Here is a 23,347-nt window from a genome sequence, read left to right on the forward strand (position 1 = left end):
GTCTCTCATCCTAACCCTTTGTCCCATGCTCATGGTCTATCCCATCTGTGTCACCCCTGTCTGTCTGCCCCTCTCCTATAAACAGGACAGGGATGCATCACATACAAAATGCATTGGGTGATGTACCCCACTACGAGCAAGGTCATCCTCCCTCATACCTGAAACAGCACCTAACCCTTGAGTCCTGCTGTGTCGCTGCTTGCGAATTACATCCGGCAATACAGCAGTGTGTATAAACCACATACTGTAATGTTCTGTACTGCAAGTCACTACAAGTTGCTCATTCTGTTCCTGTACATTGTAAGGCTCTGCAGACCCCTTGTGGCACCAAACAACTGATAATTACAATCACTTAGTACTTTCGCTTTACAGTTATTACCAGGAAGCATTTTTACTGCAGCATTTTGCCCCATAATGAAAAAAATTTCAATCCTTAGAGAGTGGCCTGTACATCCAGCTGATTGATGACAAGGTACAGGTGGCTGGCGGAGCAATATGGGGGGGGGGGGGGGGTTTGAGGGGTCAAGTTGGAAACAGAAAGGAGCCTATTAATAATATTTAAAAGTGCTGCCTTACGTATGCATTAACAGTTCCAGATGTTAAAGTCTGTGCAGCTCAGAACACACTGTATACAGCATAAGTACATCAAAATAATATCATACCCTCCAACATGACCCATTCCATTAGGTACAAAATGTTTTGTTCCTGGACTTCCCTGCCAGTGCCAGTTACAGAGGTTGGACTCCAGCACAGACCAAAATACAAAGGGGGGGGGGGGGGGGGGGGGTCACAGCAACTGCCAGTGAGTCCAGGACAGTGATGTTTGGGGTGGCAATAGGTGTGGCTCCCCTTTTTGAATATTGGACTGTGCTGCAGCCCCACCTCTGCAACTGCCACTGATAAGGAAAGTCCAGAAACAGAGCATTCTGTACCTAGTAGAATGGGTAATGTTGGAGGGTATGTAATATATAACCAGTTCTGTGACTCAATTGAGGACAATCAATGCCAGGACTCCTAGGTAGCGCAACTAACCAGGTACTGGCATTGAACAAGTACATTGTATAATATGATAGATGCTTTTTGATTGGTTGCCGTTGGCAACTTTAAGGCCTGTCCCCTGGGTACTGACAAACATGGGCACTGCAGGGTTTATTTACAAAGATGGGAGTCCTACTAAATTTGGGATGTTGCTCAGGGCAACCATTCAGATTCTATTATCTTCTGGAAGGTGCTCAAAAAATAAGATGTGGTTTTTGATTAGTTGCCATGGGCAACATCCTTTCTTCAATATAAATCCCATCTTAACACACCTGCATGTCTCTAATGACAACTCTGAGCATACCCAAAGCTAGGTATCACCAAGTATTACCCTGGCACAGAAAACCAGTGGGGTTACAAAGCACAGCCTCCTATTCATATTTTTATATAGCGCACACATATTACTTCGTACTTTCTGCACATATGGTACCTACACCTTGTATATAACACATGTAACTGACAGGGAATGTGGCCCCTCTCAGCTCTGGGCCCCATAGTATCTGCACTCCCTGCACCTATGGTAGCTAAACCCCAGTATACAACACATGTAACTGACAGGGAAGGTGGCCCCTCTCAGCTCCGGGACCCATAGCAGCTGTACCCCCTGCACCTATGGTAGCTACACCCTTGTGTATAACACATGTAACTGTTACAGGGAAGGTGGCCCCTCTCAGCACTGGGCCCCATAATAGCTGCACCTATGGTGGCTACACCCCAGTAGTTAACACATGTAACTGACAGGGAATGTGGCCCCACAGCAGCTGTACCTATGGTAGCTGCACCCTGTATATAACACATGTAACTGTGACAGGGAAGGTGGCCCCTCAGCTCTGGGCCCCATAGCAGCTGCACTCTCTGCACCTATAGTAGCTACACCACTGTATATAACACATGTAACTGACAGGGAAGGTGGCCCCTCTCAGCTCTGGGCCACATAGCAGCTGCACTCTCTGCACCTATGGTAGCCGCACCCCTGTATATAACACATGTAACTGTGACAGGGAAGGTGGCCCCTCTCAGCTCTGGGCCCCATAGCAGCTGCACTCTCTGCACCTATGGTAGCCGCACCCTGTATAGAACACATTTAACTGTGACATGCAAGGTGGCCCCTCTCGGCTCTGGGCCCCATAGCAGCTGCACCCCCTGCACCTATGCTAGTTACGCCCTTGGCCTCATACATACTACTGCAATATAGAAGCCTTGTGTTCTGGGTAAATACATCCACAGTTTGTAAATGAGGCCATATTTGTGTGGACTGCAAGCTCCTCAGCAGAGTTCAATTTCTACTACCTGATCCCCAGATAGATAGAATTACACACATACATATAGAGTGTATAAAAGAAAGAATACTATTATGTCACAGGGCTCATTAATCTGCCCTAGACACACGTCCCTTCCTCCCTGCGAGATGATACAGCTGTCTACTTTAGTGATAGGAGTTTATTCTCTTTAAACAAGTAAGGCTTTGATTGACAGACTGTAAAATGAGACTATTAACTCTCAGGCAGACATACTGCAGGTCTGTCAGGGGCCATTTAAACCATGATCACATTTAAAGAGACAAAAGAACTGAACGGTGACCCAAGGTGGGCATTCACACCTTCCTGTCCGCGACGCCAAAAAGCAGCCGAGTGACTCGTTTCATGTGCGGTCTGACCCTGCTGTTGCTGGATACCCTTACAGGAGATGACAAGGAGATAGGAAACTTGATGCATGGCAAGTCTAACTGTGGCTGGCACTCCTACAGTACAGAAAACGTAAGAAGCGATTTAACCCTCTGGCCAGCAAAGAGAATGGGAGGCTCACGACGCTGTGCAACAGACAGATGCAGCTGGCGGTAGAATGTCAGAGTCCCAGACCGCCGCGAATATTTCCAGCAAAAGATCGCCTTGCTTAAACAGCCCTGCGCTAATCCACATAATTGAATTTACTCTTTAATGGAGCAGTCTTCAGCCCTAGTCGGTGAATGGGATGTTTTCTACCATTTTCCTAATCATGGTTTGTTGCAATTTGACCAGACAGAATTCCCTGCCTTAGAAGCTCTGCTACCTTATAACATGAATACAAATAAGGACTTTTATTTGTCAATGTGACAACGTATTCGCAGTCAATATTTCAAAGTCCAAGAAGTTTTCTCCTTGGATTCCATTAGTGACTCTGGCCGTAGAACATAGGCTACGAAATATTTAAATTAGTTAAGATGCATTGAATGCTAATATGGTGAATGAGTTACCAAATTATTAGTGGACCTAGACCTCTTGGACTCAATTCATGCTAAAAACGCTTAAAGTTTTTTGTCATGTGAAACGTAACCCCGCTGTTCAGCAAAGGGTTAACGGAGGGGATAGTCCAATCATCTTCTAGGTTGATACCCCTCTAGCTGAGAATCGTACAAATCCATTGATCTATATAGTGCTGTAATGTTTTATGATGTTCAGCATGCATAAAATTTAAAAAATCCCAATAATAGTTTCTTTTAGATCACGTTGTTTCTGATTGCCATTATATAAAGAAAATCCTGACAAATCACAAAATCTGCAGCGACAGAGTGAAATTTTGCCATCAGTCCTTGCAAGATATTGAAACTTGGCACCAGTCCCCTTCCCTGGGATGGGTCAAGCTGCAGGTTTAAGAATAGGCACACACCAATAGATATATCTACAGATGGATCAGGCAGTGTGTTCTCCATACACGCTGACATAACTGTCGGGACTGACATCACAACTGACATCACAGAAATCACAACTGTCAACCACCACCATCTCTAAATTTATCAAAATGTGCACATAGGGTTTATAGTAGCCTGTATGTATGTATGTATGTATGTATGTATGTATGGATCTATAGATTGTAAACTTGTGAGCAGGGCCCTCATACCTTTGACTGTCTGTAAATACCCAGGTTGTTGTATAACCGTCTCCTATAGTAAAGCACAACAGAATAAGCTGCGCTATAGAATAAACTGTTCATAAATAAATAAATATATAAATAATCACTTATATAGCTAAAACCACATACTGTACATAGAAATGTACATAGAATAAAGCAAAGACTTTGTAGTTATTTTATTAAATGTAGACACATTTGGGAGGCTGAAGCTTGACGTACACCTGCCGGTTATCACACCGCAGGGAAGACACAAAAACCTGTACACGAGAACATACAGGACACCCTGTCCTATAAAAAAAATCTTTTTAAAAGTCACGTTTCATCATTTTCCCTTTTTAGACCAAAGCGTACAAAACCATTGATCCAAACGGTAAAAATACAAGAGGACAATTGATAACGATATCCAGGACAGCTTTAACGTAGCTGCCCGCTGCATAATTTACTTGGGCATAATGGTTCTTTTATCTGCAGTTGGGGAAAACTATAAAAACCAGCTGGAGGGTAAGGCAACTGAAGCAAATCCCGAATGAGCCATTGAAAGGGTTAAAAGGTTTCCTTCCCCGCATGTGTGGGCTAAATAGATTATTTCACAACTTGCTGTACAGACAACAGGGCAGAGGATTGGCAGGATTACACAGATGGAGAAGTGCGACTATACAAGGGAGAGATAGAGTATGTCACAGAATGACGCAATGGCTTATTAAGTCCTGATTATCCTGGGTGACAAGCTGCTCCCGATCCCTTCAGTATACAGGGAGTTAACGGCACAGAATACAGATAAGACGATGCCGTGCCAGGGCACCAAGTCCACATGGGGTGATTAGCGCTTTTCTTGGCATTAAAAATAGGGGTCTCTAATTGTCACCCCCAGACCCGTGAGAAGCAACGGATTGCTGCTTTGCCCAGTCATATAGGGTAACCTGCAGCGGCGCCTTGGGGAGGGGGAGGGGGGGTGGTGGTAATACACAGTACGTGGCCGGGGATATAAGGACTTGCAGATCACATGTATATTCCGAGGACCCTTCAAGGCTTCATCAAACAACCCACAGGGTTGATATTGAGTTTGAGATTTAGGACAGGGCGAGAGACTCCACACATGGCTGAGCAGCCAAAATAGAACATCAATGCTCTTATCTAACGCAGGACCTCAGCTCATCCCCAGGGTCGTGTACATAAAGTGCATTAATATCTGGCTGCGATTCCTCCGACCTGGCCCTTTTATTATTAATGAAGGAGGATACTGGCTGTGATTACAGTTCTGTCTCCGTCTCTTAACCCATAGGGACCCGGTGCCTGTGGCTCTGTAGTTTGAAGAGGGAATCACCAAAAAACACAAACATCAGGGTTGTGGAGTGAAAGAACGCTGTACGGTAACCGTGGGATACAAACTCAGACCGTAGCGCCGTCTGCATACCATAACACCTGGTGTCCTGAAATGGGTCCTCTGAGAGCAGATACCCATTATATATATAGGTGAGCGATGAGGGGTGGGATACCTGCAGATAGAACACCTGTCTCTATGGACTAATAGGGTCACCATGCACACAGCCGCTTAGAGAAGTGGATGTTGGGGCACAGACAAGCGGCAAGAGAACACATCATGGAGACAGATAGATACATACCTGGAGTCCCTTGGAAAGAGGACAGAAGAGGACCATATGGACAAGGCGTCTGAGCTTCCTCATCCTCCTATATCATGGGTACACGTCCAGAGATGGGGATGCCGGGCCGCAGGTACCTTCCAGGTGATGTTCCTTGACTCTGTTCTCCATCCAAGGGTCCAGCTCCACTCGCTGACCAGAGAACACCCAGGGACGTTAATGTTGTTGATGTTCAGTCTTTGATCTTCAGTCAACAGTTAGGCTTATGTGCAGCTTCTAGACGTGATCATTGTGATCTGGTCTCACCTAGAGGAGGAGGTCCTCACTGTCCACCCCAGGACACCCTGGTGATGTAGGGACAGTTGGTTTGTCAGCTCTCCCAGGTGATCCCCAGATCCCGTACTGTGGCCGCCTCTCTCCTGGTCCGGATATGCTTTGCACCTGACCTGTCCAGCAGAAGATTATGGCTGATAGTCCCCAACCAGGCTGGTTGGATTCATGGAATACGGAGGGAGCTGCTTCTTTCAATACCAAATATCCAGGGGTCACCCCCTGCCTTGCAGCAGCGCTGGATTCTGTACCCTGCAACTCAGCATAGAATTACTCCAGCAGTATCCCAGGGCAATTATCTCCTCTTTACTCAAAGGTCCCTGTAGCTCCAGCAGCTTGGGCAGCTGCTTCTCCTCCAAGGGCTCACGCCAGGCTTCCTGCTCCTCACTGTAAGGAATGAGGGGACAATGCGGTTATCCAGGCTCATCCAAATGACTAGTCTACTCATTGCTTTATCCAACTGGCTCAGACTACCCCCACACTCAAACCCTAGGGTCACCACGATTCTCACCCAAGCACCCTGCAATCCCCCACTCAAAAACCAGGGCACCCTGTATCCCCACTACTTACCCAAGAACACATTCTCACCCAGGACACCATGTCCTTCCCCACCCTCGACCCGCAGCTATCTGGGCTCACCTAGTATACCTGGTTTTCCTTCTGTATCACTGATGCGTCTGCCCCCCCCCCCCCCCCCCCGACCACCACTATTTAAACCCTTTTCTCCCTGCCACACACTACAAGCGGCTATCCTCCTGCTCACCCTGTATACCCGACTCTTCCCTTGTACACCTCTCTCATTAATTAGATCCCATTAAGACCCTGGTCAAGTATTACTCAACCTTAGTTCATATACTTGTGCACCCCCCCCCCCCCCTTCTGACCCCAAGAACCCTGTATCCCCCTACTACACTACATCTGGCTGATCACCCTGTATCCCCCCTGCTCAACTTCAGATCCTGTATCCCTGCTCACCCAGTACATTCCTTTCCCCCTCTACTCACCCGGTACACCCCTGCTCACCCTGCACTGTAACACCCCTCCCTGCTCACCCAGTACATTTCTCTCCCTTCTGCTGACCTGGTACACCCCTGCTCACTCTGTACCATACCCCCCCCCCCCCCCCTGCTCACCCGCTTTATCCCCCCACCACCCTGCTCACCCAAAATACCCCTTCTCCCTGTACTATATCCCCCTACACACCCGGCTCCTTCCCTCTTGTATCCCCCCGCTCACCTGACTCTCCCCGTTTATCCCCTGTCTGCTCCCCCAGCTCTCCCCCTGTATCCCCCATCTGCTCCGCCAGCTCTCCCCCTGTATCCCCCTTGCTCACCAAGCTCTGCCCCTATAACCCCCTTGCTCATCAGGGTCTTCCCCTGTATCCCCCCTGCTCACTAGGCTTTCCCACTGGTCTCACGACCCCCCCCCCCCCCCCCCCCAGCTCTCCTATATCCCCCTCTGCTCACTCGGCTCTCCCCCTGTATCCCCACCCGAACCTTCCCATATATCCCCCCTGCTCACCCAGCTCTTCCCCTGCATCACCCCCCTGCTCTCCCACAGTGTCCCCTCTGCTCACCCGGCTCTCCCCCCTTGCTCACCCGGATGTCCCACAGTATCCCCCCTGCTCACCCGGCTCTCCCACAGTATCCCCTCCTGCTCACCCGGCTCTCCCCCTGCTCATCCGGCGCTCACCCGGCTCTTGCCCTCCAGCAGCTCCGGCTCTCTCACTCCGTCCCCGGCTCGGCAGCAGCAATAAGCAGCGGGTCCATGACTGCAGCTCCCGCCCGCTGCTGCTCTCTCCTCCACGTTGATGAGTGTGTGCTCCACGCAGAAGCCCGGCTCCTACTGCTCTTTCCCCGGTTCCCCGGCTGCTGGATGCATCGGACCTCGCAGCATCCTCCCGTCGGCGGCAGCTCCTCTCGTACAACGGCCGAGGGGGAGCCGGGATTTCTGCCCTCCGACAATAAAGGCAGCCGGGGGAGGGGGAGGAGGAGGAGGTGCAGGTGCAGCGGCCGTGGGAGGGGGAGCCTGGTCCTGGTCTATAGCCCTCCATATTCTACACCCATATACCATCTATCCCCATCATACAGCTACTCACCCGTTCCTATCCATCTATCTGTGCCCATCATCCACTCCTATACATCATCCATGCCCATTCACCATCTATCCATGCCCATCATCCATCCCTATACATCTATCTGTGCCCACCATCCATTCCTACACATCTATATGTTCCCATCACCCATTCCATTACATCATCTGTGCCCATCATCCATTCCTATACATCATCCATGCCCATCGCCCGTTCCTATTCACCATCTATCTGTGCCCACTATCCATGCCTATAGATTATCTGTGCCTCCCTATATCATCTGTGCCCATCATCCATTCGTATACATCATCTGTGCCCACCATCCATGCCCATCATCCATTCCAATATATCATCTGTGCCCATCATCCATTCTATACATCATCCGTGCCCATCATTGATTCCTATACGTCACCCGTGAGTCGTGACCATCATCCATTCCTATATATCATCCACCCATCCATGCCCATCATCCATTCATATACATCATCCATGCCCATCATTCATTCCAATACATAATCTCTGCCCATCTTCCATTCTATACATCATCCGTGCCTATTATCCATTCCTACATATAATCCGTGCCCATCATCCTTTCCTATACATCATCCATCCATACCCATAATCTATTCCTACACATCATCCATGCCCATCATCTGTTCCTATACACCATTCATTAATATACACCTATCCATGCCCATTATCTATTTCTACACATCATCTGTGCCCATCATCTATTCCTATACACCATCCATTCCTATACACCTATCCATACCAATAATCCACTCCTACACATCATTTGTGCCCATCATCCATTCCTACACATCATTTGTACCCATCATCCATTCCTACCCATCATCCGTGCCCATCATCCATTCCTACACATCATGTGTGCCCATCATCCATTCCTATACATCATCTTTGCCCATCATCCGTTCTATACATAATCCGTGCCCATCATCCATTCCTACACATCATCTATCATTTCCCATCATCCATCCCTATATATCATCCCTTCCTACACATCTATCTGTGCCTATCACCAATTCCTATACATCATCCATTCTTATACATCATCCATCTGTTACCATCATCCATTCCTATACATTATGCATGCCCATCATCCATCCCTATACTTCACCCGTGTCTATTATCCATTCCTATGCATCATCCGTGCCTATCATTCATTCCTATACATCATCCATCCCTATACACCCCCCATTCCTACACATCATCCATTCCAATACATCATCCATGTCCATTATCCATTCCTATACATCATCCATGTCCATTGTTCATCCCTATACTTCATCTGTGCCCACCATCCAGTCCTACACATAATCCGTGCCCATCATACATTCCTATACATCATCCATCCATGCCCATCATCTATTCCTACACATCAGTGCCTATCATTCATTCCTATACAACTATCCATGCCCATCATCCATTCCTACACATTATCCATGCACATCATCCATTCCTACACATCATCCGTGCCCATCATCCATTCCTACACATCATCCGTGCCCATCATCCATTCCTACACATCATCCATTCCTATACATCATCTTTGCCCATCATCCGTTCTATACATAATGCATGCCCATCATCCATTCCTACACATCATCTGTGCCCATCATCCCTACCCATAAGTCATCCATCCGTGCCCATCATCCATTCCTACACATCATCTATCATTTCCCATCATCCATCCCCATACATCATCCCTTCCTGCACATATATCTGTGCCTATCACCAATTCCTATACATCATCCATTCCTATACATCATCCATCTGTGCCCATCATCCATTCCTATACATTATGCATGCCCATCATCCATCCCTATACTTCACCCGTGTCCATTATACATTCCTATACATCATCCGTGCCTATCATTCATTCCTATACATCATCCGTGCCTATCATTCATTCCTATACATCATCCATCCCTATACAACCCCCATTCCTACACATCATCCATTCCTATACATCATCCATGTCCATTATCCATTCCTATACATCATCCATGTCCATTGTTCATCCCTATACTTCATCTGTGCCCACCGTCCATTAGTACACATAATCTGTGCCCATCATCTATCCCTATACATCATCCATTCTTACACATCATCAGTGCTTATCGTTCATCCCTATACATAAACCATTCATATACATTGTCCATTCCTTCACTTCATCTGTGCCCATTATCCATCTCTACTCCATTGTGCCCATCAACCATTCCTACACATAATCCGTGCCCATCATACATTCCTATACATCATCCATCCATGCCCATCATCTATTCCTACACATCAGTGCCTATCATCCATTCCTATACAACTATCCATGCCCATCATCCATTCCTACATGTTATCCATGCCCATCATCCATTGCTACACATCATCCGTGCCCATCATCCATTCCTACACATCATCCGGGCCCATCATCCATCCTACACATCATTCATTCCCACACATCTATCATTTCCCATCATCCATACCTTTACATAATCCATTCCTACACATCTTTCTGTGCCCACCACCCATTCCTATACATCATACATTCCTATATATCATACATTCCTACACATCATCCATTCCTATACAGCATCCATCCGTGCCCATCATACATTCATATAATTCATCCATGCTCATCATCCATCCATATACTTTATCCGTGCCGTCATCCATTCCTATATATCATTCGTGCACATCATCCATTCCTATACATCATCCATCCATATGCATCATCCATCCATCCATGCCCATCATCCATCCCTATATTTCATCCGTGCCCATTATCCATTCCTACACATAATCCGTGCCCATCATCCATTCCTACACATCATCCATTCCTATATGTCTATCCATGCCCTTCAACCATTCCTAAACATCATCCATGGCCATCATCCATTCCTACACATCATCCGTGCCCATCATCCATTCCTGTACATCATCCATCCGTGCCCCTCATCCATCCCTATAAATCATCCATGCACATCATCCACTCCTATACATCATCTATCTGTGCCATCATCCATTGCTACACATCATCCATGACCATCATCCATTCCAATACATCATCTATGACCATCATCCATTCTATACATTATCCATGCCCATCATTGATTCCTATACTTCATCTGTGCCCATCATCCATTCCTATATATCATCAGAGGCCATCATCCATTCCTATTCACCATCCATCCCTGCTCTCCATCCCTATACATCATCCTTGCCCATCATCCATTCCTATACACCATACATCCGTTCCTGTCATCTATTCCTACACATCATCCATGGCCATGATCCATTCCTACATATCATCCGTGCTACTGATGCATTTCTACACATCATCCGTGCCCATCATCCATCCATGCCCATTATCCATTCCTACACATCATCTATTATTTCCCATCATCCATCCCTATACATCATCCATTCCTACACATCTATCTGTGCCTATCACTCATTCCTATACCTCATCCATTCCTATACATCGGCCATCTGTGCCCAGGATTCATTCCTATACATCATCCATGCGCATCATCCATCCCTATACTTCATCCATGCCTATCATCCATTCCTATACATCATCCATCCCTATACACCATGCATTCCTACACATCATCCATTCCTATACATTATCCATGTCCATCATCCCTCCCTATACATCATCCATGTCCATCATTTATCTCTTCACTTCATCCTTGCCCATCATCCATTCTTACACATAATCCATGCCCATACATCATTCTTTCTTACACATCATCAGTGCTCATCACCCATCCATATACATCATCCATCCATATACATCATCCATTCTTACACATAATCAGTGCTCATCATCCATCACTATACATCGTCCATTCCTACACATCATCCATTCCCATCATCCATTCCTACACAACATTTGTGCCCATCATACATTCCTACACATCATCCATACCCATCATCCATTCCTATACACCAGCAATCCGTGCCCATCTTCTATTTCTACACATCATCTATCCTTGCCCATCATCCATTCCTACACAATATCCATGCCCATCATCCATTCCTACATATCATCCATGCCCATCATTCATTCCTACACATCATCTATCATTTTCCATCATCTATCATTTTCCATCATCCATCCCTTTACATAATCCATTCCTACACATCTATCTGTTACAATCACACACTCCTATACATCATCCATTCCTACACATCACCCATTCCTATACATCATCCATCCGTGCCCATCATCCATTCATAGATATCACCTGTGCCCATTATCCATCCTTATACTTCATCTGTGCCCTTCATCCATCCTTATACTTCATCCATGCCCATCATCCATCCATATACTTCATCTGTGCCATCATCCATTCCTATACATCATCCATCTATATTCATCATCTATCCATGCCCACTATCCATTCCTACACATCATTAGTGCTCATCATCTATTCCTATACACCATCCATTCCTATACATCTATCCGTGACCATCATCCAGTCCTACACATCATTCGTGCCTATCATCTATTCCTATACACCATCCATTCCTATACATCTATCCAATGCCATCATCTGTTCCTACACATAATCCATGCCCATCTTCCATTCCTACACACCATTGGTGCCCATCATACATTTCTACACATCATCTGTGCCCATCATCCATTCCAACACATCTTTTGTGCCCATCATCCTTTTCTACACATCATCCATTCCTATACATCATCCATCCATGCCCATCATCCAACCCTATACCTATAGATCATCCATGGACATCATCCATTCCTATACATCATCCATCCATGCCCATCAACCATTCCTACACATCATCCGTGCCCATCATGCATTCCTACACATCATCCATGACAATCATCCATTCCAGTACATCATCTATGACCATCATCCATTCTATACATTATCCATGCCCATAATTGATCCTATACATCATCTGTGCCCATCATCCAGTCATATACATCACCTGTGCCCATCATCCATCCTTATACTTCATCCGTGTCCATGATCCATCCTTATACTTCATCTGTGGCCATCATCCATCCGTATACTCCATCTGTGCCATCATCCATTCCTATACATCATCCGTGCTCATCATTATTCCCTATACAACATCCATCCATATGCATCATCCATCTATATACATCACCCTTCCATGCCCATGATCCATCCCTATACTTCATCCGTGCCCACTATCCATTCCTATACATCATCCATCCGTGCTCATCATCTATTCCTATACACCATCCATTCCTATACAACTATCCGTGACCATCATCCAGTCCTACACATCATTCGTGCCCATCATCTATTCCTATACACCATCCATTCCTATACATATATCCATGCCCATCATCCATTCCTACACATCATCCATACCCATCTTCCATTTCTACACATCATTTGTGCCCATCATACATTTCTACACATCATCTGTGCCCATCATCCATTCCAACACATCTTTCGTGCCCATCATCCTTTTCAACACACATCCATGCCCATCATCCATTCCTATACATCATCCATCCATGCCCATCATCCAACCCTATACATCATCCGTGCCCATCGTCCATTCCTACACATAATTTGTGCCCATCATACATGTCTACACATCATCTGTTCCCATCATCCATTCCAACACATCTTTCTACACATCATCCATGCACATAATCCATGCCTATACATCATCCATCCGTGCCCATCATCCATTCCTATACATCATCCGTGCCCATCATGCATTCCTACACATCATCCATTCCTATACATCATCAGTGCCCATCATCCATTCCTATTCACCATCCATCCATGCCCTCCATCCATATACATCATCCATGCCCATCATCCATTCCTACACATCATCCACGCCAGTGATGCATCCATATCCATACATCATTCACCCATCCATGCCCATCATCCATTTCTACACATAATCTGCGCCCATCATCCATTCCTACACATCATCCATGCCTCTCATGCATTCCTACACATGATCTGTGCCCATCATCCATACCTAAACATCATCCATCCATGCCCATCACCCATTCCTACACATCAACCATTCATATACTTTATCCATCTATGCCCATCATCCATTCCTATACATCATTCATGCCCATCATCCGTTCCTATTCACCATCCATCTGTGCCCATCATTCATTCCTATACATCATCCATGCCCATCATCCATACCTATACTTTATCTGTGCCTATCATCCATTCATATACATCATCCATCCATGCCCATCAGCCATTCCTACACATCATCTATGCTTGCCCATCATACATTCCTACACAACATCCATGCCCATTATCCATGGGTCTGCTGTGGAACATTGAAGGGCCCACTGGGACTTGTAGTTCCACAGCAGAACTAAAAGTAAATAAAAAGGCACACCCACCTTAAAAATTTAAAATTTTAATTTGCATACATGCACTCACAACATACATACATATACTCACCTATGTTGCCAGGTCGGCAGTCGGTCCCCTTGTCCAGTAGAAATCGGAGCTTTGGGAAAAAATAATAATACTCACCTAATTCCTGGGTAGATTGGGTCCTCTTCCATCCAAGGGGTTAAGAAAACAACAACTGAATAACCCAAACCATGTGGAACCAGGAACAGCATGTGCGTTTACATATGCTGCTCCTCTGCGTAACTGAAGAAGAATCCCGCAAACGTTAGTCAATGAGAAGCCCCTCAGCCAATCAGGTGCATAAACACGTCCCATCGCAGGATCTCACCACACCCTGGGCAACTTGTGGTATACATGGATAGTAAAATAAGCAAAAAAATTAGATGAAAAAAAACTTTCAAAGCATTAGCTTCCAGCGGGCTTACTGGTAGAGAGATAGATATATTTGTCATCATGTAGGTGTTGTGGCAGGTAGGTCCAGCTGTCCATGAAGGGGGCAACATTTGATGGTAAAGGAGCACCATTATATATTGCCCACCGCCTCCAACAAATAATGGTGAGGCACCCCTGCCAGCATTTAGAGTGTCAATATGGGCAACATGCAACAATGGAGCTTATCTGTTAAACCCAGGAAAACCATGCATTGGGAAGATAGGAAATGTGTGTCTTACCTGCTTGATTCATTTCAGTGCAGTTCTCTCCAGCCTGGGGCAGCAGAAAGCATGTGATTAATCAAACAGAGCAGCTTTGATGTGCTCCCTTTAAAAGGCAAGGTAGAAGTGTTGCCTGTCAGTCTGGGAACGGGAGGAGGAGTCTATGGTATGAATAGAATGTCTGGGGGGTTTATCTGGCCGGTGACTAGGGGGTAGATGTCTGATAGATAGTGACAGAGCCAAAAACTTTTAGGGGTTATTAAGATGGGATACTTCCACTACACAGTACCTGATGTGTGTGCAATTTGTCAGTGTGTGCCTCCACTACACAGCACCTGATATGTGTGCGATTTGTCAGTGTGTGCCTCCACTACACAGCACCTGATATGTGTGCGATTTGTCAGTGTGTGCTTCCACTACACAGCACCTGATATGTGTGCGATTTGTCAGTGTGTGCTTCCACTACACAGCACCTGATATGTGTGCGATTTGTCAGTGTGTGCTTCCACTACACAGCACCTGATATGTGTGCGATTTGTCAGTGTGTGCTTCCACTACACAGCACCTGATATGTGTGCGATTTGTCAGTGTGTGCCTCCACTACACAGCACCTGATATGTGTGCGATTTGTCAGTGTGTGCCTCCCCTACACAGCACCTGATATGTGTGCGATTTGTCAGTGTGTGCCTCCACTACACAGCACCTGATATGTGTGCGATTTGTCAGTGTGTGCCTCCCCTACACAGCACCTGATATGTGTGCGAATTTGTCAGTGCGTGCTTCCACTACACAGCACCTGATATGTGTGTGATTTGTCAGTGCGTGCTTCCACTACACAGCACCTGATATGTGTGCGATTTGTCAGTACGTGCTTCCACTACACAGCACCTGATATGTGTGCGATTTGTCAGTGCGTGCCTCCACTACACAGCACCTGATATGTGTGCGATTTGTCAGTGCGTGCCTCCACTACACAGCACCTGATATGTGTGCGATTTGTCAGTGCGTGCCTCCACTACACAGCACCTGATATGTGTGCGATTTGTCAGTGGGGGCCTCCACTACACAGCACCTGATATGTGTGCGATTTGTCAGTGCGTGCTTCCACTACACAGCACCTGATATGTTTGCGATTTGTCAGTGCGTGCCTCCACTACACAGCACCTGATATGTGTGCGATTTGTCAGTGCGTGCCTCCACTACACAGCACCTGATATGTGTGCGATTTGTCAGTGCGTGCCTCCACTACACAGCACCTGATATGTGTGCGATTTGTCAGTGCGTGCCTCCACTACACAGCACCTGATATGTGTGCGATTTGTCAGTGCGTGCCTCCACTACACAGCACCTGATATGTGTGTGATTTGTCAGTGCGTGCCTCCACTACACAGCACCTGATATGTGTGCGATTTGTCAGTGCGTGCCTCCACTACACAGCACCTGATATGTGTGCGATTTGTCAGTGCGTGCCTCCCCTACACAGCACCTGATATGTGTGCGATTTGTCAGTGTGTGCCTCCACTACACAGCACCTGATATGTGTGCGATTTGTCAGTGTATTCTTGCATTATCGCACATATGTTGTAAACCACAAGATGTTATGTTCATAGTCAGGGCTGTGTGTGTTGCTGCACTGTGTATAGGAACAGATGGCGGCATCTTCCCAATATGGCCAATTCTCCAGGTACCACATCTCACGCATAATGCAGCATATTGTGTGACTGGAATGTGCATTATATATAAGCCAGTGACCGGAAAACACAATGACGCAGTGACAGCACCATCTGTAACATGGATCCGATGCCTTTATATAGGTGATCATTGTGACTCATCTTATGGCGCCTGCAGAGCGCTGCTGCCACAGTAACAATCTCCCTGTCACCCAATGGTTTTCCCTGTCACCCTCTGCCTCCTCCTGTCATCCTCTGCCTCCCCCTGTCTCTTCCTGTCACCCTCTGCCTCCCCCTGCCTCTTCCTGTCACCCTCTGCCTCCCCCTGCTTCTTCCTGTCACCCTCTGCCTCCCACTGCCTCTTCCTGTCACCCTCTGCCTCCCACTGCCTCTTCCTGTCACCCTCTGCCTCCCCCTGCCTCTTCCTGTCACCCTCTGCTTCTTCCTGTCGCCCTCTGCCTCCCACTGCCTCTTCCTGTCCCCCTCTGCCTCCCACTGCCTCTTCCTGTCACCCTCTGCCTCCCACTGCCTCTTCCTGTCACCCTCTGCCTCCCCCTGCCTCTTCCTGTCACCCTCTGCTTCTTCCTGTCGCCCTCTGCCTCCCACTGCCTCTTCCTGTCCCCCTCTGCCTCCCCCTGCCTCTTCCTGTCACCCTCTGCCATGTTACACATTGTCAACTTGGGTTGGCGTATAGGTGGATTTGAAAGGCGCCAAAGTACTGAGCTATAGGGCAACTAATAAACAATGTAAAACTAATAAAAAAAGGATATATTTTTTAAAACCAAACACTATTACCTATTTACCTTGCTAACAAAGGGTCTGATTCAGTACAGCTTGCTAAGCAGCGGTCGTTCGCTGCTTAGTGAGTGGTTTAACGCCACTCGGCCGAGTAGGGAACACCCATCCTTTTCTGTGGACACCCATAAAACACTAGGCTTTCCCCGTCCTTACGCCCCCCCCCCCCGCACTCCCCCCTCCCGCGATTCACGGCACCCCCCGCAACCCCCCTCCTGCGATTCACGGCACCCCCCCTCCCGCGATTAGCGGCACCCCCCGCACCCCCCTCCCACGATTCACAGACCCCGCGACCCCCCTCCCGCAATTCACGCCCCCCCCCCCCCCCTTGACATCACCTCCCCCCGGCCAGCCAGGGCTACAGTACACACCCACCATCCACCATTACTCCACGCTGCAGGTTCCCCCACTGGCAGATGCCAGAAGTATTCCCTCGGTCCTCTGCACCAGCGCCACAACTTTTATCAATGTCTTGCCCACATACCACTATTATACAGCCTCCTGCTCTCATGCACCCTCACTCCCTCCCAGTGGGAGGAGACGCTCACCCACTGCCGGGAGCTGCATACTGTCCCCCACCCTCCTCCAGTTCTAGGGATGCCCATCGACCATCAATGATTTCAAATAATCGATGGTTTATGGCCGATGTTGAATACTTTTGCCATCGATGTGGGAGGACCAGATGGTTTCCCTACATCAATGGCAAAGGAGAACTGATCAAGTTTCAAATTTTTTAAAGGTTTCGGGACACGGAGCATAGCTCCGCCCCCCCCCCCCCACACACACACACACACACCCAGAAGTCCCACCACCGAGTTCTGATTGACCCATGGCCTATTCAGTCAGATATAATGGATGACCATCGATAGCTACAACAATCGATGGTTATCCAAGTAATATTATCGATGACAGAGTGCAAAATCGCCATCAGTGCAGACCATCGATGGCGTCTGCACCAATGGCCATCCCTACTCTGCAACAGCCAAAAAACTTTACTACCCCTCATGCCCACACACCTCTATCACTGCCCTGCCTCCTGTTCTCCTGCCCCGTAACTTCCGCCAGTGGGGACCCGCTCACCCTGTGTTGCCCACATTCCCCTATCATGCTTTACCACCCAGCCTCCTGCTCTCATGCACCCTAACTCCCACCCAGTAGGAGGAGACACTGACTCAGGGTCACCGTCCTGTACTCCTGTGCTGCCACACTGGACACTCACCCACTGGCAGAAGCTGCACAGTGTCCCCCACCCTCCTCTTTAGTCCCCCTTATGCCCACACACCTCTATCACTACCCAGCCTCCTGTTTTCCTGTGTCGTGACCTCTGCCAGTGGGGAGCCGCTGACTCAAAAACACCCTACTATACTATTGCACACACACCTAAACAACACGCACACACACCCCCACAAATGTCACTGTACCCTCCACACTATCAATGTACATCTTACTCTGTAACCGCTTTTTATTAAACAAAACAATACACACCCCCTTCCACATCATAACACATTTCACCTATAGCTTAAGTTGCAATACAGGCATCTTTCATACAATTCTAACCATATTTCTCACAATACAAACGTACACAAATTAAGGGGGCGCAGCCCCTTACGACGATGTGAAGAGCGCTTGTAGGGTGCAATGAATCACCTAGTTACTGATATTTATTCATCTTCCTCACTAAAAATGAAACTAAACCTGTTTATTTTTTGTGTCTTATCTCTTTGATTAGGTCTCATTGGGCCAGATAAGCTTCAAAAGTGATAAAATGGAGAGTGATAAACAGCCAGCCAATCAGCTCCTACCTGCTATGTCACAGACTGTGTTTGAAAAATGTCAGTCAGGAGCTGATTGGTTGGGTGTTTATAACGAGTGCATCTGGCCCTTTATCTGGTACTGCATGGCTGCCTTGTCCTGGGTGACGAAACCACTTTAGGCCAAATGTGTAACTATTACGATTATATACTGGTATATAGATATATGAAAAGGAAAGAAAGGTATAGGGGGAAATTTACTAAAATGGGAGTTCTATATCACATGGGATGTTGCTATGGGTAACCAATTGGATACTATATATTCTAGAAGGTGCTAAATAAATAAGTAGATTCTGATTGGTTGCCTGTAGCAACATCTTATTTCCCTCATAGGGGGTGTGGCCTATTGCACCAAGCTTTGGACAGTGATAAAGTGAAGTAACAAACAACTAGCCAAACAGCCCCATAACTGTCATTTTAAACCCATTCTGTAACATGGAAGTAAGGAGCCGCATAGTTGCCGACTTTTGAGCTGCCCTCTCCGGGAGAGGGCAGCCAGCTCTGTCAGGCAGGGGGGCGGGGCCATTTCCAGGACTGGAAAAAGAGCCGGTCCGGGGGCGTGGCCACACAGATGATGCCCTGTTGGGGGCATGTCTACAGCATCACGGCATTTTAGCCCCGCCCCCCGCCGCGCAATGCCAGTATTTCAGTCATTGCACTGCGGGGGGCGGGGCTAAAATGCCGCGATCGCGGCATTTTACCTGTTGACCCCCCCGCCGAGGGACACATCGCAGGAGCTGGGGGGGATATGCGGGAGGATTGCCACCCTTTCCGGGGGACCGGGAGGGGGACCCGATTTCCGGGACCCTCCCGGCCATTCCGGGAGGGTAGGCAACCCTGGAGCCGAATGGATGGTTGTTTGTCACTCTCCGCTAGATAGATAGATAGATAGATAGATAGATAGATAGATAGATAGATAGATAGAAAAAGTAGATATCTTTGTCATCATGTAGGTGGTGGGGTGACATTCAGTGATATAGGGGCACCTATTATATCCTGACCAACATATTGCACTGTCACGGGTGATACATGAAGGATTCGCTGCCCTATTAGAGTACAGTGGATAGGCTCGTCCTCACCTCTGAGAAGTTTTGTCATTTGTTTCCTCAGAACTACAATTTTAGGGGCCTATAACACAAAAGCACATTCTGTTCTCCGAACGAACGACGTTCCCAACATTTCCTCTGTACTTCCTATTTCTGTGACAAGGTTCAACACTCAATAAACTCCAAGGTCTTCAGCGTCCTATCCTCTCCCTCCGCATACATTAGTACAGGGGAAGCTGTTCCACTAATGGGAACATTTTCTCTCTGTCCGCCAATATAATCTTAAATCATTTACGTATGTACGGCTGGAATAAAAAAAGACCAAACAGTTCATACATTTAAGTAGAAATTGTCCTGAGAATCTAATTAAGAACAAGCAGATCTTCCACTGTAACAATGTACAGAGTAATTAGGTGATTACTATTGATTGTACAAATGTCCACCGAGCTGTTATCATCACTAATCCGCTCATTCATCTAATAAGAGGTGATATCAAAATCTCCGGGATCGGGAGCCTGGTCATGTGAAGATGCTGTCCAATGAGAAAGGGTGAAATATCATCCAATCAGGCGAGCAACTGACAAGTGATTGCTTCCACTGGTATCAGGGCTGCGCCCTGCGCCCTGGAAAAAGTTTTCATATTTTATGCAGCAATATTAGAAAGCGCAGGGTACCACCTGCGTATATACTGAAGATCAGTGGCGTAACAAGGTTTTGGCGAGCTGGGTGGCCAAAAAATCAAGAGGAGGTGTCAGGGGCGTAACTAGATATTCACAGGCCCTATAGCAAAAGGTCATAAGGGCCCCCTATTCAGCAGCTGATGGTGATAACTGTATCTATAACATATTACTAATACCCCTTTTACACCGCCGAAAAATCTGGGTCAGCAGCGGGTCAGACCCGGATCTTCGGCAGTGTAAATCCCTAACGCCGTGTCCCTTTACACGGGACTTCTACCCAGGTCCTGACCTGGGTAGAACATGGCTAGGACCTGGGTAGAGGGCGGTGTAAATGGGAACGCCGGGTCGGATGACCCGGCTCCCATTTACATGAATGGGGAACGTCCAACCTGCGGACCGCAGCGTCTGCAGATTGGACGGATTGTCAGTCTGACACTGACAGCCGGCGCTGCTGTCTGCTATACTCTGCAGACAGCAGCGGCGGCGGGGGAGGGAGGTGAACGGATGCCTGTGTGCGGCATCCATTCACCTCCTGTCCAATGGCGGGGGGTGCGCGCGGGGACTGGGGGCAGCCTAGTGCTGGGCTGCCCCCAGCAGCGTTCCGGGTACGGCGGTGTCGATCGGCGCTTGAAGATGACATCGCGCTGTCATCTTCAAGCGCCGGGAAGGGGCGGGAGGGGGGTGCGGGCGTTTAAGCCCGTCCGGTGTAAATGCCCCTAAACGCCGGGTCGCACCCGGCTTCAACCAGGGTCCAAAAAGCCGGGTGCGACCCAGCGTTTTGGTCTAAAAGGGGTATTAGACAGCAAAGATGGGCCCCCTACAGCTCTGGGCCCCATAGCAGCTGCATCCCTTGCACCTATGGTAGCTACGCCCCTGGAGGTGGTCCAGTCAGAGGAGAAGAGAGTAGGGGCCAGATGCACTAAGCTTCAAAAGTGATCAAATGGAGAGTGATAAACAACCAGCCAATCGGCTCCTGCCTGACATTTTTCAAACACAGTCTGTGACATGGCAGGAAGGAGCTGATTGGCTGGCTGGTTATCACTTTTGAAGCTTAGTGCATCTGGCCCTCGATCCCTTATTCTGGTCCACACCCAACGCTGCGAAACTCGCAACGTTGCGATTGGATAAAATGCTGCCCGCCTCTTGCACAACCGAGGCCGAGGGAGGCAGTCCGACAGTAGAGGTGGAAAGATGAAGTCATGGATGGAAAACCCCATGTTGACCTTGCCTGTGTCGACCTAAAGACCTGTCGACCGAGGCCAATGTCGCACTAGACCCATGTTGACCTTTCTGCATGTCGACCTAATGGTGTCGACCCAATGCTTATTCACCCAATGCTTGTCAACCTAATGACCGAATCCCATTATTTTAATATGACTTTCTCAGGGGATAATATAGGTACCAGGGGCCCATAATGACCCGCCTGCTGGTGCTTGTGGTTCTCCAAGTGCCAGCCTGCAGGAATCATGCTCTAGTACTGACCGCAGCGGACCCACGATCTGTTTGGCTGGTTCCAGTGTCTCCATTTGCAGATCATTTATGTTTCTTCCTTGCAACGAAAATTCTTACCGAAACAACCCCTAAACTCTTTTTTGTGATGAGCGTAGGAGGTAAATTGGGATGAACGTGTGAGAATCTGATAAAGGATAATTCGCAGCTGCTTTTTTCACGCCTGGAACAATATTTTTGATCGGCTGCTACAATTTCCAGCTCTGATCGCCCAACGCTCCTGGGAAATGACTGCTGTGTCCCCCCCCTTTCCCGTTCCCTGCCTTGCGCCTGCTGATGGAGTGTCGGAGATGCTGATCCAGATCTGTATTATTACAGTACGATTGTGTTTGTGATAGGATTGACCTGTGGCGGGCTGTGGCAAGGCAGCAGACCCCCGGGGAGCTATGGGAATCTTCTGGGTTGATACAAGGGAAATGATATTTGGAATGACCAGCCCTGCGGATAATAATCCCTCCAGCATCAGCCAGTGCCTGGTTCCCCTTACATAGAGAAGGGTCCGGTGAGGAGTGCACACACAGGCCCAGAATGGGGACAGATCCTCAGCTATCAGTACAAACGGAATGGAACAATCTGCAAATTGGGTGTGGATTAGTCCCAGAAAATGGGCCTAATTCAGACCTGATCTGGCGGCTATGTGTATGGCATGCAGTACACATGCTCAAGGCCGTCCTGCGATAAAATCCTGCTTTTCTATCGCTGGCCATGTGCAAGGTGATTGACAGGAAGATGGCTGTTTTCTGGGAGTGTCAGGGTAAATGCCGGTCCACTCAGGTGTCTTAGGGGAAGTCATGTGACATCA

The 23,347-nt window shown here is 47.7% G+C and overlaps 1 protein-coding gene across 2 annotated transcripts in view; it reads right to left on the minus strand.

Moving 5' to 3' along the window:
- DIPK1B (divergent protein kinase domain 1B) overlaps positions 1-7,846 on the minus strand; it is an 82,258-nt gene extending 74,412 nt beyond the window's left edge. The window contains exons 1-2 of one of the 2 annotated variants that reach the window (XM_083158600.1): positions 7,551-7,846; positions 5,550-6,245 (exon numbers count right to left, since the gene is read on the minus strand). In XM_083158600.1, the coding sequence (XP_083014726.1) occupies positions 5,550-5,612 (63 nt within the window). In that variant the 5' untranslated portion in view covers positions 5,613-6,245; positions 7,551-7,846. Of the gene's footprint in view, positions 1-5,549; positions 6,246-7,519 lie in introns of both variants that reach the window. The other variant, XM_083158601.1, reaches the window with a different exon arrangement.
- Between the last annotated feature and the right edge of the window lie 15,501 nt (positions 7,847-23,347).

The sequence above is a fragment of the Crinia signifera genome, chromosome 9 (assembly GCF_055691185.1).
Source record: "Crinia signifera chromosome 9, ASM5569118v1, whole genome shotgun sequence".
Lineage (NCBI taxonomy): Eukaryota > Metazoa > Chordata > Amphibia > Anura > Myobatrachidae > Crinia > Crinia signifera.